The following is a 13,596-nucleotide window of genomic DNA, read 5'->3' on the forward strand; positions in this document are numbered from 1 at the left end:
TAATACTGTTATTGGCAAGATGTTTATTCATTAAAATCACTTTAAAATAGCTTAACTATCAAAAAACAGTGCACAAAATTTAAAACTAAATCGATTTTTTTAATCTTTGCAACTAATTTTAAGGTATTCTATATTGTTATTGTGGAATTAATTTACAATAAAATATCTAAATAAATAATATAAAATAATCGGTAGGACGGATTACATTAATTAAAACTAAATCTAATTTAAAAAGCGTATTATACCCAAATATTTTATATAATCGATTATACCTGAAGATATTCGATAAACTAATCGATTCTAAAATATCCTACTTTATCCTTTGATTTTTCTAACAATATTTTCTTCACAACATCACTACACTAATTGGTAACGAGTGCAATCAGATTAAAACAATAAATATCCCTGTACTACCTATTTCTAGATAAAATTTGGCAAGTTTTAGCATTACGTAACACTTAGCGTTTATCGCCTTGATGTTAACAAAGCCTGCATCTAATATCTCTAATGATCTTCATACCTTTACTGCAATAACTCGTAAAGTGCTGCGATATAAGTCTGCGCCATTTGCAAGGTTTCGTACTTGGATAGTTGACGGTCAGCCCCCAAAGACGGTAGGTGACCGCGAAGTCTATCGAAAGCTTTGTTCAAGTTCTGCATCCTTCTTCGTTCTCTAGCATTTGCTGCTAGACGACGCCTACGGAGAACGGCAGCGTTAGTCGCTCGTCCTCTCCTCTTTCCAGATCCTTCTAGAACTTCCCCATCTTCCACACTGTCTTCTAGAGCAATATCGTTGGGCATCCCTCGATAGGCGATGTGTGTTGGTGACTCGTTGCTGTCCAAGGATGGGGTCGGCTCCAGGCTCGAGCGCCCGGAGTCAGGAGACCTCGGCCAGGGCAGGTAGCACTCCTCGGTATACTCCAGCATGACGTCATTAGGGAAGATGTCTTTTTCGTTGTAGTAACGAAGTCCGTAAGTCTCGGCTGCCATTGCGATCGCGAACTTTGCAAACTTGGTGGTTGAACAATACGTGTGTCCGGCTCGGTGTCCCGTAAGGGTCTAACCTGGGACCTACCTGTTATCGCTTATATATTTTTCTGGTTTGCTAGAGAGGGTGGGACGTGGCGGGAGGCGTGCGAGCGAGAGGGATGGACGAAGGCTTCGCGAGGGTAATTTAAGGCCAATCATCATTAATTATTTTCTCCCTCGGGCGGTGCGTGTGCCGGCGCGGGCTATTGTTTGATACGTTTGACTTTACTCCGCCACTACAACTGACAAACTCTTTGTAGATCCGCGCCTTGACGATATTAATTGATTTTGATACATTTGTTAAAACAAAATCATACAATTTTACTTAAAGTATATATTCAAACCAGACATGTAGGAATAAATCAAATAGATGAAAATTAATACGAATCATAGTTATAATACATTTACAATATTTTTTTTTGCTAATTTATGCAATTAATAATTTCCTACGTGATACGTTCTACCTAACTCCAATTGACTCTCAGTGAAGTTGAAAGGATATCAGCGCGCAGCGTCTCTCGATGAATCTCAAGGGTCATACAAGATTGATTTATTATTATAACAAATTCCATATTTTATTATTTCAATACAAACGTAAAACTAAGATAAAATAAACAAGAAAAGTTTTGATAAAAAGCCAAAACTTTCTTATTCACGTAAATGATAACAAAAATGCGTTCATTAATAAATTAAGAAAATTAAAAAAGTTTCGAGTTAATTTTAGCACGATAAACCAGTTCCCATCCGAGCCGGGCCGGGAATCGAACCCAGCGGTATAGTTCGCAGCCTAGCGGTGGCCGAAACTGAACACGCAGCCGTCTTGGTGGCCCTAAACTACACGGAACTAATAACGTTTGGATGCGGTAATTATAAAGAACTATTTTTTTACACAAAAAAAAATGTCTTTCGAAATATTGTACGGGATATTTTTTAATCTAGATAATGGACTTAAGCTCGTAAGTTACAAATTTAAATACGAGTAATATTAATTATTCTTCACTTATTCTGTTAATCTAAAAACATGCAACGCTAATTTAATGTTTCTTTCTATAAATTCATGGAATTTTAGTAAAATCCTATTAGAAAAAGCACAATAAATAAGATAACACAATTCCAGTAAAAAGAAGATAATAACAAATACCGCACTTTACTAATCCTCTTTTAACGACAATTCCAGAAATTCCTAGAACTTTACCAAACAATTATAACTAACTTGACCTTAAAGTTGTTTTATGATCTCTTTGTTTATTAAACAAAAGGATTATAAAAATGCGTAAATGTAGGACATTTAAAGCAATTCTTAGTAAAGTTTTTTTTTTCTTTTTTTAATATGTTTACAATGTTTTTTTTAATCCTTTTGATTATAAAATTATTTTTAAAGTCAGTCTTGGAATTTACTTTTTCTTTTTATTTTCTTAAAATAATGCTAAATATTTTAATGCCGCATCCAGAGACTCGTTGGTTACCGTTAGACATCGCTTGCCTCAGGTGGTCCGATCGTTTTTCAGTGCAAAGTCTTGGTTGAAGATTTCGTCACTTGAATGAACTTGTCCTGGGTCACGGGGACTCTAGCCATTCACAAGAGCTAGTGGCACAGTTATCTGATTACTTTATTTGGACCTAAGTTCAAATTCCAGAAACGAAAAAAAGAATCATTTAATGAATACACACAGAGTGCATTTAATATGGATTATTGTTTTTTTTCTCTACGCAACATACAAAATAACAAATTACAAGTTTAGTATTTTAATTATTTAGTTTGCTAGTTGGAATGTGGATCGTTACTATATGTATATTAAATACAAATGAACAAACTGATTTTGAAATTTATATTCTAGAAGATATTTCAGTCTGATTTAGTTTTAAGGTCCTAATCCTAAGTCTATACAAAAATTAATGAATAAAGTATACAATATTTCTTAGAGTAACTTTGGAGCCAGATGGTTCCCGGCACTGATTTTTCGTGCTCTTCGAAGTAAAGATTTTCTCACGAGACCTAATTGTGTTAAAGTCCAATGTGCGCTGATTATGTTCTTCCCATGACACATTAGCGACCCAATGAGGTCAATGAAAGGGGGTCAAAGAAATTGCTTGGTAATTTTTTTTTCAACTTGGTTGCCAAGGTTCACATGGCTGTGATTTTATTCATAACTAGCTATCTCCCACTACTCCGTCCGCGTGGAATTTGAAATAAAACATAAATAAGTAGCCTATGTCTTTGTCCCGACTATGATCTACATGTACATCCATCAAAACGACCACCTATCCATACATTTCAACTTTAGCATTTACAATATTAGTAAGATATAAATTAATAAAAATGAATTCAAAAGAACTTAAAATGATCGAATGCAGTGAATAGAATACAATGACGTGTTAAAAATTATTTTTACATTTTTAATATTTAAAGTACCATCCAAACTTTTATAATAGATACAACGATTAACTAACTAAACTATCAAACTAGATTTCAATAGAGATATGTTCAAGCCATCGAGCGGTTGTCAAAATATTGTACCGCTGTTGCTGAGGGTCAGGATTCTCCGTTGGTTGGTTAACGCACCATTAGGCCGAGGATCGGGTTACGCAGAAAGGACGCTGTCTATACGAATGTATAGACAGCGTCCTTTCGTGGGAGAAGTTGTACCATAACTGTAGTCTTAAATTAGACAAGATCAGAATCTAATATTTATTACGCGCAGAAAACGACCTTGACCCAAAGTCGACTTCTTAAGTCCGCGTGAAGGAAGCCTACTTCTAGTCTTCCAGTTATGAATATTGGCTCTGCAACCCTTGGATAGTACAGTTTCCCAATAGTAAAAGATTTTTAAATCCGTTCAGTAGTTATATTAGAGGCTATTCAATGCAATACAAAAAAAGTCAAATCTTTCCTCTTTACAATTTTAGGAAGTAGAGATAAACTTCAGAGGCAAGATTAGAACACAAATGTTATGGGAATAGTAAAATATTTTATTGTGTTTTAACTAAGAAGCTTTTTTAGAAGCTTACTTGGTTAGCTAGAAAGCCGAATATGACTGGATTTTAGACCTATCTACTTTTAGACATTATTAGTTAGAATCCTTTGGCGCGGCTGCGCTTTCGTTACCAAGTCCAGTGTCAGAATGATAAGTGATTGGACATAAACGTCGACATTTTGGTAAGGCTAGTATTGCGCTAGTCCACCGGCACATTGTTGGATTTTCTTCTTAACACTACCTTAATGTTAAATAATTACACAACTATTACCATTGTCGTGCAACATTTATATCTATCCAATTTGATAGTATGTAGTGTAAATATTGTAAACCGAACGTGAAACTAACATTGTCAATAGGAAAGGAATAAGAAACAATAGCACTGTCTGTATACGTTGTGATCTACCCGAACTGTAACGGAACACCGAAACAAGTTAACTGTGAAAAATATAAAAAAATACTGGTAACACTACACGAGCTAGGGTTGATACCGTTACTCCGTTACCAGGTCCTTTCCGGGGTCCACTTCCGATTGTCAGTATTGTTTTGTAATTGCCACATCTGACAGAGATATATTGAATTAGATTGAATATCATATAGCGTATCCTCTATAAGATTAACTTCTGTCCCATGCAGGCAGAAATTCCAGATTTTCATTCGGCGTAAATTTAGACCGATGATTCGAATCCCGCCATTCGACTATTGTCGTAATCCATGCACAAGAATAGTAAATATTGGTAAATTAAAAAAAACTGCTAATATTTTAAATCAAAAACATAAAACCCTGTCTTTGTAAGTATATTCTGTACCAGCAATGATTTGGTTTTAATATTGTAACACCGCGAAGCCAGTAACTGTAAATTTCAGCTCTCAAACTTTTTCTTTTCGCTTTTTGAAGTCTTAGTGGCCTACTTTATCACTCATTCTAGTTCATAGACACCTTTTTAACCTATTTATGTAAATAAACACATGCGTAAATGTGACTTTTTTTAAATATTATTCTGTCAGATTGATTGATAAATTAAATGAAATGAATATAATTCTAATCAGTTAATGTTATATATTTTGTAAATCTTCATAAAACACTTCCTCCAGTTCAGGAGCACATCTGGGTGGTCCCTGTCTGCATGTCGAACAAATTAACATAATATCTTAACCATGTTTAATGTAATAAATAAGATCGGAGATGTTTTCGGTATCCCGTGAATTTTGATAGGGTCATTTGGACCCTTGTTTTTAACCTCTAAGACAATAGCCCCGCGATTGTTCAATTTCTGTTGATTTTAACAAATTCATTGGTTATTTTTTTCTTTTATTGTGAAGATTAATTATGCTAATTTATCTTCAAAGGTAATAAATTATGATGTAACGTGCATATGTATGTATGTTAAACGATTCTATATATGCAGAAAATATTTTGTATCAAACTCTTTTACGCTATAGTTTTATATTAGTTGGGTTATTTATTGAAAATGCTCGGAGACTTCCATAACATAGAGGTTGAAATTAAGATACTTACCGTGGGTTTCTGAGACCAAAACCTGCGTTGAAAACATATCTGTTTTGTTAACGATGACAGTAATGACGATATGTTTTATACAGAGATTTTAGTTTCGAAAACCGAAGATTAAAATTTTGTTTGTGTGCCTTAAGGTGATTAATCAGTAATTTTGGTAATTAATGTCTGTGCACTTTGATAAATGTTAGTTATGTTAAATTCTACATTTTAGACTTAGGTAAAATTTTGTCAGATATCTTAAAAAAATATTTTTAGCAGCATATAATTTCCTTCTATGTTCTATTCAATCAGAGATAGACAGTTATCAAATAGCGGACGTTTAGCAAAATTACAGGGCGGCGCTAGGGGTGTCAGAATTGACACCACACTACCACTAATGGACCTGCTTCTTGGGAGGTTTATTGTTATTTTTTTATGAAAATGACGGTAAAGCTCCCGGATATAGAACTTTTTAATAATACATTTTATAAAATATTAGTTTTAAGGATAAATATTTTTATAACATTAGTACTAAAAGACCGAATATAAGTAGTCAAGTGTAATCCAAATGTTTGACAAAATTAGATAAAACAAGTTACACTTCAAACATCTTCATACTATTGTTTTCAACGAACATAGTACAGTCAGCTGCATAAATATGTATACACTCACGATACTTTAGACACACGGATAGGTCTTTGATTTTTTAAAAATACCTACGCTCGAATTGGTCAAAAACGTGTAATTCGATCGGAGGCAAACTAACAGAAACCGAAGACTTATACTAGTTTTTGAAGCTTTGAAAATGTATACATATTAATGATGCTAACTGTACATCTAAGACGTAAAAGAGTTATAATCTTTATCGTTTTGTCGTTTAAATCGAATAGTAATGAATGGTCTCTTTGCGATGAACTCAGTCAAAGCCCCGATATGCGACGAACGCGTGGACAGTTGCACAATCATCGCAATTTGTAAAGAATGCGAAGTGCTCCGGGAAATTGTAGCAACGGGACATCTAGCGTGACGGCTATAAGGTTCCATTACCTGGACATGTTTATTCTTTTGTTTTTTACTCTGATTTTACTCATATTATAAATGCGAATGCTTGGTTGGAAGTTTCTTAGGTGTATTGAGAACGGCTGCATAGATCTTGCGGAAATTTGACACCTCGAACGTAGCCTGCAAGAACACATAGGAACAATTAGGCTTTTTTTTTGATTTCGCGCGGACGGTGTTGCGGGCAACGGCTACTATTAAATAATAATATAATGAGCATGGTTCACATCGTAATTTAAGAAAACAAAATTCAATAATAATTACAAATTATTTCTTCGATATAAAATAAAATCAATTCTCTATTTACTAAACAATATTTAATTGATTATAAGTATCTGGATAGAATAAATGCACAACTAAAAGTTAACAAAATGCATAGAGTAAGTTATCCACAGAGGGTTTAAAAAAAATATGCAACTTTTCCCTTAGTTAATTAATAAAAATGAAATCATTTTCGTACTATAAAAACCTGATTTATGATTGATTGAGAAATATAATTATTTGAGTACCTTTAATGTGTAAAGTTTTCGTTTTTGTCGTCATCAAAAATGAAAATATAGGCAAGAAAAGTAAAAAAGCGCAGGCAACATCTATTTTCACTTAAGCTGTCCTAAAAAAAAAATTAAAAAACGATACGTCGGTTTTTAATTAATTTAGGTTAGAATATCTGCATTTAATAACCTAAGTACACTATGCTTTAAGGTAAAAAAAACGAAATAAAACAAGCTTCCTCAGTTTTTAAATAATTTCTAACACGAAGATGTTAATAAATAATAGTAGCTCATCGATTATTATAATAATACAAAATGGTTTGATACGATTTTAATGGAACAAATGCGAGGTGTTGATTTTAGCCCCGAGCAACAATTCACATTCGATACATCGAGAATTATTTGGTTTTCGTATATAATATTCTGTTTTAAAAAATACACCTTTTTATATAATTAAAATATAATTAAAGTAAGTTCTTAAAATCAACAACCCCCTGTACTTATTCCATCCTATGTGGGGTTCATGCACCAGTTTTTCGTCACCCGTCATGTCCATCTTCCCTTCTTAATTATTGCGTAATCCATTCATCTATTTCTAAGCGTTCCTTTACTGGTATACACCATCACAATCCTATTTAAGATTTCCTTTTCTCATGTAATTCTTTTCTCCTCATGACATGCATACTGCGGACTTGAAAGCGTTAAAAGTAAAATTACACAACTTAGGGTCCGTCAAGAAGCACATACTTACAAGGCCGGTAACCCAATTGCGTTTACTCTCGTGGTTCCCGCCGCTCGTTTGCCACCTTCCCTTAATAACAAAGCACTATTTTCTTTTATACTTACCAACTATTGCAACAAGAACAACTTCAATACCTTAACAAAGTGTTACTACAATTTAACAGAAAGGATTCGGCCATGAAGCCATCAGCATTACGAAATTATCCACACAATTCAAAAGCCATGCAATTTAACTGTCTCATACAAAACCCTTTACAAAACTCACTATTGATACACTGACCTCTGATATTAAAAAATATAAAAAAAAAACTTAAAAAACTGTGGTAAACGGTACTTTGCCCTTGCCACAGGTAGTATTAATATTGTATTGATGAATAGAGGCCCTACTTATCGAGTTTCCACGAGATACAAAGATCACGCGAGCAGGGAACGTCTTTTGGTAACAGAAACGGTTTTGTAATATTAAAGATGGAATTGTATTCAAGGTTAATATTAAACTAGCTGTCGCCCGCGTCTCCGTCAGCGCAAAATTATAAAAAAAAAATTTAATTGAGTTCTTCCAAGCTATGTTTGGAATCTATGCCAAATTTAAGCGAAACCAATACAGCTGTTCTAGATTACTTCTAACAAACATTCATATAAACATACGCATTTATAATATTGGTAAGATTGACGGGAACGTAGAACAACCAAACTTCTGGTAGTACAGCGATAACAAAACTTTTAAAACAAAGAAAATTTTAAGTTTTCGATTCAAAACAAAACCCAAATATGAACCTTTCATCTTATCGACATATAGCTTTATACCGACATCTTCAAGTAGTTGTAGTGGGTGACATTCGCCATATCTAGCACTGTACAAATATTGGCTGAATAATGGACAGCATATTGCAGTTTTCTATATAACTGGCAAAATAAAATAAGTTATTTATTAACTGCGGTTTCAGAGACTTAAACAATTAAAAAAAAAATAATTGCTGTTATGACCTTTTTTTTTAATGAAGCCTATATTTGTCGGTCTATCTTTTATGTCTACTACAAAACTGACCACAGATAAATATGAAATTAATGCTAATATTTCTAATGACCGTAGAAAAAAGCTAATTATATTTTTTGTTATCTATGACAAGACAGTATTTGTTTAACTAAATACTGTTATGGATACTGGAGGTCTTTCTCTTTTATCTGCAATCAATGTATTTTAGACTTTATGCATATTTGTTATAAAATTCATTTTGATTTGCATCGACATTTGTCATAAAATTTGCGAATTTCTTGCGTTTTTGCATTCAAATAAATTATTTTGCAAAGCATTCGCTTCTTTATTGTAAAGTAATAAGGGTTAGTATTGATTTTTATTTAAATTTATGGCTTACATTGTTAGTTGTTGGGTGGTTGTTGCGGTTTGCGACAAAGGATTTTTTCCTGCATTTTTTTTTCATAGCTTATGACAGCGGGCGCCTGCGCAATGACTCGTAAATTTTGCTCATAATACGGTAGTATTTGCGACAGTTTCTTGTTGGTTGATTGTATTTATCTTTCTTCTTTTTATGTTAAACTAGCTGTCGCCCGCGACTCCGGCAGCGCGGTGTTCTAAATAAACTTAATAAGTAGCCTACGTGTTCTTCCAGATTCTGTTATACATCTATGCCATATTTCAAGGAGATGCAGCCGCTCTGGAGATAACTTCTAACAAATATTCATCCATACAAACATTCGCATTTATAATATCAGTAAAATACTTCTTCGCTTATGTATTGAACTTGAGTCTGATGTTCTTAAGTTAAGTCTTCGGGACCTTAAATTGTTGCTTAACACTTCAACTTACGATTACATAATTTTCGGCTGATACTTTTTAAATTGTACTTCAAAAAGGCAAAAGGCAAGAAGCGTCAGCTTTGATTATTTTTTTTTGTAAAATTGTTTTATCAACACAGTTTGGGCAAACAAGGTGATTAAGTTTGATTATTGGGCGCGGGTTCGATACCCGATTATAGACATTTTCGGCTTAGGACTTGTCGGTTGCCGATCCAATATCGGCGTGTAAATATAATTAATGGCTGATATGTTTGTTTTTGGTGTTTGAGACCAATTTCACGATGCTTTGGTAAATTACTAGATAATGGGATGGTTTTTTTTAGGTTTAACCTTATTTTAAACATCCCCTAAAGTTATATACAAATGCGAAATTAATATTTGAAAAATGTATTTGATTGATCTTACAGAAATAGATTCTTAAATTATATGTGCAATTGTTTTCCTTAAAACGTCTTTTTTTGTTCCTAGGCAACTTAAGGGAAGCTTAAGTTTAATTATTATATTAACTTTTAGAGTTCCGTACCTCTTAGGAAAAAAAGGAACCCTTATAGGATCACTTTGTTGTCCGTCCGTCTGTTTGTCAAGACCCTTTTTTATTAATAATATGTCCTTACTAAACCTAGAAAACTAGAAGTTGTATGTAAAAAAATATTTTAGCAATAAAGTTATTAAAAAACCGCGAATTGGTTCTTTTGGCGCCTTTTTCTTTATTTTCAAATTTTTCGACATTAAAGGTAGATTGAGCGATATCGTAAAACCAATAGAGGGCGTGAATAAAAAGAAACTTTGATCTTTTTGGTACGACCCAACTAACAGCGAATTACAAAAACACTGATTTTTTCTAATATGTGCTATTCAAATGTTTAATTAATTACATTTATCTGGGTTTAAAGCAGTCTTTCCCAAAGTTGGTGATAACGCCCCCTTGTGGGCGCTGCAGGTCTCAAGTTGCGGGTTATAGTAAAAGTTTCGTTTAGAATTCTCTGTTAATATACATTTATAGGTCACAATAATTAATTAATTTAATTTGAAGTTATAGTGGTTTTTAAATATGTGAAAATATGGGGGCGCTAAAAATATTTATTTTCAATGTGGACAGTAGACAAAATAATTTTGGGAACCACTGGTTTAAAACATTGCAAAATTTCTTTATTAATTGTAGTTTTTCTCAATAATGTCAATAAACAGTGTCAATATTTTCTAGTTATATATGTAAATATAGTTGTGGCCCACCACCCCGTCCGCGCAGAATTAAAAAAAAACATAATTAATAGCCTATGTGATCTACTAGACTAGGTTCTTAATCTATGCCAAATTTCTTTAAGATCATCATTATCCATCCAAATTTTCGCATTTATGATATTAGTAACACATAAATAATATTCGTTTATCGCTTGCAGTGGGGACCCACAATCGGGAGTTGGCTATAAATCGAAGCGTATATTGAGTTATTATTTGACCAACCTTTAGCCAATGCTGCAGATTAAAGGATTGACTCCTAACACCAAGTTAATGTAACCCTGCTTTATTGGATTGGATAATAATTTAGTGAGATAAGAAGATTTCTGAACATTGAAATTTCGTTCAGTATACTTTGAGATATTGTTTTAATTTAATTCCGAAATCATGGAAGTAAATATTGTTACAAGAACGAATAGAATACTTTGGGAAGTACCAACTGAGCTAGACTTTTATTTAAACTTGCAAACTTATGTATAACGCGTTTAAATCTTTATTCTTGAAAAACGGAAAGTAGTATTATGAACTAATCGATGAAAATTGTACTGAGAATTGGTATCAAAATTAAGAACTTATGTCTGAAGATAATAAAATCATTATAAGCAGTAAAGATAAAAAAGTTTTATAGCGGCGCTAAAATTGGGGTGCACAGTATAGCACCAGCGGCGGAACATTTAATTGGTTTGGCGAAAAGAGTAAACGAGAGTATACCAAAGATTAAATGATAAAAAGATGATACACTGTTTTGAAATTTACGAGGCGAAATAAGTAAGCTAAGGTTAAATTTTAAAGAAGTTGGCTATTGAGTAAGTCTCCGCAAAATTACTTATTAGCGATGGAAAACTTTTTAAGTTTATTTCTTTACAAAGCTAAGACTCAACTCAATAAACTGCACTGACTAAATTTAGTCTCAGGATTTAGGTTAGAATCGTGTCTTCTGTCAGGACGTTTATGAGCTAACGACTAACGAACTGGATTATAAAGTACAAAAAGATAGACATTCCAAAAGCTTCACCTCCAAACAAATTGTTCCTCAATTTTCTGCCAATAAGGCAAGTCTGGAGTAATGTAATCTATGACATATCCAATAACCAATTGATGATTTATGGCGCGAAGGCTACGGCTATTCCGGCGGATGTTTGTTTAATCGATTACAGGCTGTTATTGTGTCGGTAGCGGCGCCTTGCCTTCGGGAACTGATTACCTGTGGGATGTGGGAGTTAACAGTAAGTGTTGAACTTTATTATGCTTCTGGGAACTATGCTAAGATGTAAAGAAGTGTTTTAGTAGCGACCTAAAATTGATTGAAGAGCTGAAAGATCTTTGATCAGTCTCCTATGTTTATATTACTATGGTTTTTTATCGATTGCGTTATATCGAAATCTGAATTATAGTTTAAAGTATATTACATGTGAAGAAACTCTTTGTAATCCCTCGCAAACTAATTCAAAATGTTTTTTTTTTGCTTATAGTTGACTTTGTTTCTCCAAATGCATATAATTTAAAAGAGTTAAGAGTCGCTAGTACATAAGGTATGTGAATTTATTTTTCCAACAGATGTCCATTCTACTGTTTTCTTTCGTGTGTCATCGTGGGAGAAATGGTATTAAAGCGGCAAATTTAAATTTGATAATAATTAGCCGGGGTCTGAGGTCACGGTGCATGGCTGTGCCTTATGGGACGGCGGGTGAAGACGCACTGATGGACAGGTGGCGCGATTCCCACGATATATAGCCAATTACGTACTACATGCGTATGCGCATTATTTTCGTTAATGTACACTCGGAAGAATGTTTTAAGAATAAAATACATCAAAAAATTATACGAATTTCTTCCACGGCAACTTTCACTAAACTCGAGTACTGTGGTTGTGATTTTTAGGTATTTTTTGACCATAAAAACTTATTCAATTGATGAAACCCGTAAAGAAACATTGGCGATAATTAAAGTGTAATTATTATCAAATGTAACTAATATTATAAATGCGAATGTTTGGATGGATGGACGTTTATTAGAAGATATCTCAAGAACGGTTACATGTATCTGGCTGAAATTTAGCATGATAGATATAGACCATAGTGTGACAGAACCCGCAAACAGGGTCGCGAGCGACACCTAGTATATATTATTTAAAAGTCAGTGTCGGTATTTCGTCCAGGTGTACACGGATGTCATGTGCCTTACCGTTTATATGTAAATGGCGATGACCACCGACCATAGCGATGATCTTATGACGCCACATTTTATATGATACTATCAAATAACAGATGCTATATTTTCTACACCCTTAAACATCACCCTATACCTTATTTTTCATACTTAGTACGTATGTACTGATGTGAAGTAACGATAAAAATAAAGTTTATTTAATCAAACAAACTTTGAATCAACATTAAAAACTGCGACAAGAAAACTATAGGCTGTTTTTATTTTCACAAAGATTCTGTAATCGTTAAGAGTATTCTAATTTTAAATTGTGTTCTCTTTTATTTCCGTAGGTTAAGAGCGAGATGTCAATATGTTTTTACCCATACGCATGTATGTAGTTTTTTATACGATCTCTCGGTTTCAGGTGCACCGGAATTGTATAGCGCGAGCGGATCTGTGGCATATGGCTTGTCCGTTACCACGTGTCATGCCACCTGAACGACACGTGGTATTGTTTTTATACATTTGATATGTATACTATATAAGTATATGCGGTAGTGAGTTTAAAAGGAAAAGTTTATCAAACTAGCGATCGCCA

At 33.5% G+C, this 13,596-nt stretch overlaps 1 protein-coding gene across 1 annotated transcript; it reads right to left on the bottom strand.

Moving 5' to 3' along the window:
- Nucleotides 1–208: 208 nt before the first annotated feature.
- Nucleotides 209–1,044, bottom strand: LOC106117286 (protein atonal). The gene has a single exon (XM_013311522.1). The coding sequence runs from the start codon at nt 988–990 to the stop codon at nt 523–525; it is 468 nt and encodes a 155-aa protein (XP_013166976.1). The 5' UTR covers nt 991–1,044; the 3' UTR covers nt 209–522.
- Between the last annotated feature and the right edge of the window lie 12,552 nt (nt 1,045–13,596).

The sequence above is a fragment of the Papilio xuthus genome, unplaced genomic scaffold, assembly GCF_000836235.2.
Source record: "Papilio xuthus unplaced genomic scaffold, Pxut_1.1 DF829567.1, whole genome shotgun sequence".
Lineage (NCBI taxonomy): Eukaryota > Metazoa > Arthropoda > Insecta > Lepidoptera > Papilionidae > Papilio > Papilio xuthus.

What these genes read in the sequence shown, in the direction of transcription:
- LOC106117286 (XM_013311522.1), bottom strand. Translation starts at nt 990, where the DNA reads ATGGCAGCCGAGACTTACGGACTTCGTTACTACAACGAAAAAGACATC.